Source organism: Leuresthes tenuis, unplaced genomic scaffold (genome assembly GCF_036924035.1).
Source record: "Leuresthes tenuis unplaced genomic scaffold, fLeuTen1.0.hap1 SCAF_3, whole genome shotgun sequence".
NCBI lineage: Eukaryota > Metazoa > Chordata > Actinopteri > Atheriniformes > Atherinopsidae > Leuresthes > Leuresthes tenuis.
In genome coordinates this window covers 15,076,592-15,081,007 of record NW_027325357.1, presented here as the reverse complement: position 1 = coordinate 15,081,007, position 4,416 = coordinate 15,076,592, and the positions used below count along the sequence as shown (strand labels likewise).

At 38.4% G+C, this 4,416-nt stretch overlaps 1 protein-coding gene across 1 annotated transcript in view; it reads left to right on the top strand.

Moving 5' to 3' along the window:
- Positions 1-2,589: 2,589 nt before the first annotated feature.
- gnai2b (guanine nucleotide binding protein (G protein), alpha inhibiting activity polypeptide 2b) overlaps positions 2,590-4,416 on the top strand; it is a 40,506-nt gene continuing 38,679 nt past the window's right edge. The window contains exon 1 of the mRNA XM_072382018.1: positions 2,590-3,324. Coding sequence (XP_072238119.1) covers positions 3,207-3,324 — 118 coding nt within the window. The 5' untranslated portion in view covers positions 2,590-3,206. The remainder of the gene's footprint in view (positions 3,325-4,416) is intronic.

Genomic DNA, 4,416 nt, shown 5'->3' with positions numbered 1-4,416 from the left:
TGAATAAATAAATACAAATTTATCTGGTAACTGTACTTGTCCAGGTTTCAGTATTCTTTTTATGGACAAATGTTTGTGGAAATTAGGACAATATACAGATTTCAACGCAATAAAAGCAAAACTTTGTGCATGGTTAGATACAACAAGGTAAAACTTTGTTGGCTTTGTTGCCAAGCGACAGGTAATGTGTGTAGACATGTTGCGCCTTTGTGATTCTGCTGCAGTGTCTTTGCCTACATGATTTGAAGTGTTTTTGATCAGACCCATTGAATTACGATCTACATTTAATGTTTTGCATGATGTTTATGTCTACTTTTCTCTGCAGTGAGCTGCACATTAACTGATCTTGCTTCAAGCGCTGTCATGCATCAATAGTTTTTGTATTACTGTATATTTGGCATCTTACGGTCAAGTTTTGAAGTTTTAAAGTACCAATCTGTGTTGTGGTGTTATGAAGACCTTCCTTAAAAGATGTGATGAGAAATTTTGTTTCAGGCAGTAATGTCATGAAGTTATGGTGTTTTGATCACGGGGGATGATTAAGCTTGTGAACGAAATCGACAAAATTTTTAATTTCTTCTGGGTGATTTGACACATGAATGCACAAATTTGCAAGTGATGTTTCGTGATAGAAGACTGAAAACCACAAACTCACAACTGTTACAATAAAGTAAAGTTAATTTTGAGTGAAAAAAGATGTTAAACCCTTGCTACATGTACCTGAACATGGTTTTATGTTGTACAACCCTGTTTTTGTGAAAACCTTCGAAAATGTAAATGTTGATTATAAATTAACGGGACATTGATTTCTATCCATTAAGCAGCTCTCGCCCTGGATGGAAACTTTCTTTTCATCAGAAAGATGAGAAACAGCAGAAGAAATGTTGAGTCCAAGTGCCACGCTTCTTCTCTTCTTCTCTTCTTTCAACATACATTACATTTGTCGTGGTTGTTGTGGTACACGCAAACTTTTAGCTTTATCGTGCAGGGTTTTGTTTTTTTTTCTCTCTTTTTTTTACTTGAAAAGATCATGCCAAAAATAACAACTGACTACCTACTGCTATGAAGTGCTCCTGAATAGTTTACAACATCTCTGTGCCGGACATATTCTATCAATAAGTCTGTTTACATAAACAGATCCATGTGATATTTTATGATAGAAGTTGTTCACGATGCTAATCTAAACAGTAACAAAACGGAAGTATTAATGAATATCAAGGTTTATGAATTTTGATGAATAAGACGGAACTTTATATAAGATGTATATAAATGTAAACCTTTTATATTTGTGATGCATATTTACAGTAGCTTGTAAAGTGTAAATAGCTGGGACAGTTTTAGTTTGGCAAATAAAATATTTGTAGATGTTTTTAGACTGTCTCTGTCATCATTTAGTATTTTTATTGAACCCAATGCTTATATACAGTGATACGCATTTTAGGTTATTATTTTTACACTTTTTTTTTTAGATTATGCAGTTTTCTTTCTTTTTAGCCTATTTAATGAATTTCTACATGTTAAGACATTTTAGCTGTACATATCGTCCCCAAACACACACACACGCACACACACTGTGAGTATTTTTGCACAAGAGCACCTTATCTGTACCTGGTCAGTGCTGTTGTCATATATGTCAAGGCCTAACTGTAAACTGCTGGTCATCACAATCCCTCTCCTGCTGACTCATATTCATGTCAACATACTGGGGGTTTTAAGTGCAACACATCTAAACGTACTGATCTTTTCGCTATCCCCCTTTTTTGATCACTACGGTGGAAGACAGTGTTTTGTATATATGCAGAAGCATTTCTGATTCCCAGGTATTACAGTTCAACGTTTCAGCTACATTTTAACTGCCATCTATAGCAGACTGAATCTACAATGTCTGAAAGGAGTAAGATTTCAGCAACAGTACGTAAACACTAGTCTTACTGAACATTAGACGTCAGCAAGAACCTTTGGCATTGTTCACATTCAACAGATCTAAAATGTTATCTGCGAATTGGTGATTTATTTTTTTACTGATAAAAATGAGTGAATATTTTATTTTGCTGGAAATCTACTATCAGCCAAATGAGTTCCAGATTAGTTATTAGTTGAATGATGTAACCACTATAGTCAATGGCGTATGAGGTTACAGGAAACAAACCTAGTGGGAATAAATAACAAAAATACATATGAAATACATAAATTCTGCCTTTGAAAAAATGAAAAGTGCTTACTTGGAAAATTCTATTGACAGCGTGGTGGAAATGACTGTTGTATTCAACTTAATTTATTCAACACCACCTTTTGAAACAAATGAAAACCTATGTGAAAATGTTTTCCCTTCGTTCCATTTTATTGCACTTTCCTATACGAGAGGAACTACACAAAATAACGTATTTCCTAACATTATCATTAAAAGGACAGCCGATCATTCTAGTTATGTCCCACTTGATGGCGCTGTACACCTATTTCATTTTAATTACGTGCAAAGTATTCCATAAACATGCGACGCAAAGACACAGAAGCTATTTTAACAACACATCACCCCACTCTCTCTCCCTCCCTCACACACACACACACACACACACACAGAGAGCGTCTCTTGCATGGTGCAGCCAGTCGCTGAGAGCAGTTTCAACTGCTTCCTAACGTTATATTTGTCGTCTCAGAGTGTGTACCCACCAGACATGCAGAGGAATGACGCTGGCACAGCGCCCACTGCAGTCTGCACACCACACTCCTAAAATCACGCCTCGCTGACTTCCCGTCTAATTGGCTCCACGCAAACTACCGTGAAGAGCTCACCTGCTTTAATTGGACCATCGCGACAAGTCGCTGAAGTGACGTCAATGCAATCGGTTGACTACTTGCAACTGTCAAGAGGATATCCTATCTGAGGATTTCCGCGCGAGCCCAATCGACAGAACTACTGCAGCACTCCGCGCGAGCGAGGGAACGTGCTGTTCGCCAAGCCGAGGAGACAAGCTCAGCAGCTCAGCCTGTGGATGGATGGTTGCGGGGCAGAGGACTCAGAGCGTCTCGGCATGGACCAAATAGCTTTTCGTTGAGCAGAGACTTTGACTTATTACGCGTGGTTCAAAACTCTGCAATTGGTTTCATTGCTCTCCAGAGGGTGGTAGTGGAAACAAAAGCCCTTCTATCCTAATTCTACACATCGGCAGTCGCAAGTGATCGGTGCGCCCCTGACATCAAGAGCAATGGGTTGTACAGTGAGCGCCGAGGATAAAGCTGCCGCGGAGAGGTCAAAGATGATTGACAAAAACCTCCGAGAAGACGGAGAGAAGGCAGCCAGAGAAGTGAAACTGCTTTTATTAGGTAAGTTACCCCCGGAGATAGCTTCTGAGGTTATTATAGGAAGCTGGAAGGAGTGCATACTGCTGAAGGGTATAGATCTATTTAATATATATATATATATATATATATATTGATATATGTACATAATATAGATCCTTAATATATTGAGGACAGGGACCTGTGCATATGTAGAAAAGAGGCAGTTTAATTTCTCATATGTCCAAGAGTTCTACTCAAATTAAACTGACGGTGTTAATAGTTGGCCAAGACATGTGTCCATATACTTGGAGATGAAGTCAGGAATCATCTTGTAAAAAAGCTGCACATCATCTGGAGCTTTTTGCTGGCATTGAGACAATATAGCCTGCCAACTTTTAGGACCAGGACTAAACATTATCAGCAACACTCTAATTTCGTCATACAAAGCAATGACCTACAACATCACTATTCCATTTTTTAAGCAAAAACGCACAAGAAAAACTGTTTTTGTTATATGAAATCTGGAGCATAAAATAGTCTTTCTTCCTCTCTCTTTGCACACTCTCGCACACATACACACGCCAGCCAACTGCCAACACACACCCTCCCACTCATTACCACATTCTCACTTCCTGTCGCATACTTTTCAACTGTTTTAAGTGATCAGGACTTTTTGCTTATGTCTTTCCCTTTATACTAATTGTGCTCATGTAACTCTTGACCTGGAATAAAATCTTACACACATTGCTGTGTATGTAAATTGGAGAGTTCCAGTTGAGTTGAAGGGCAGACGAGTGTCACCTTGATGTGACAAGCTGTTAATAGAGGGCTGGATCCAGTTAAGTGGTTGTTAAAGTTTTAGTAACCATAGGATCCGAAGAAAAAGAGGTGTTTCCACACTGATTTTGTATGCTATTAATACAAACCTATGTGTTCGCGTCATTTTTCATGAAGACTGTATTTCAGAGAAAATCAGAAGAAGTAGAATATCAAGAAGTACTTGCTATGGTATCTATAGCTTTAATGTCACCTGTGCTGTTATTAAATACAGATTTCAGCTCTTTATCTCGACTCATCCTGCCGTATCCGATCGCCTCTGCAGCTTAGACTTGTTACGTCTTGATGGCTGATCTT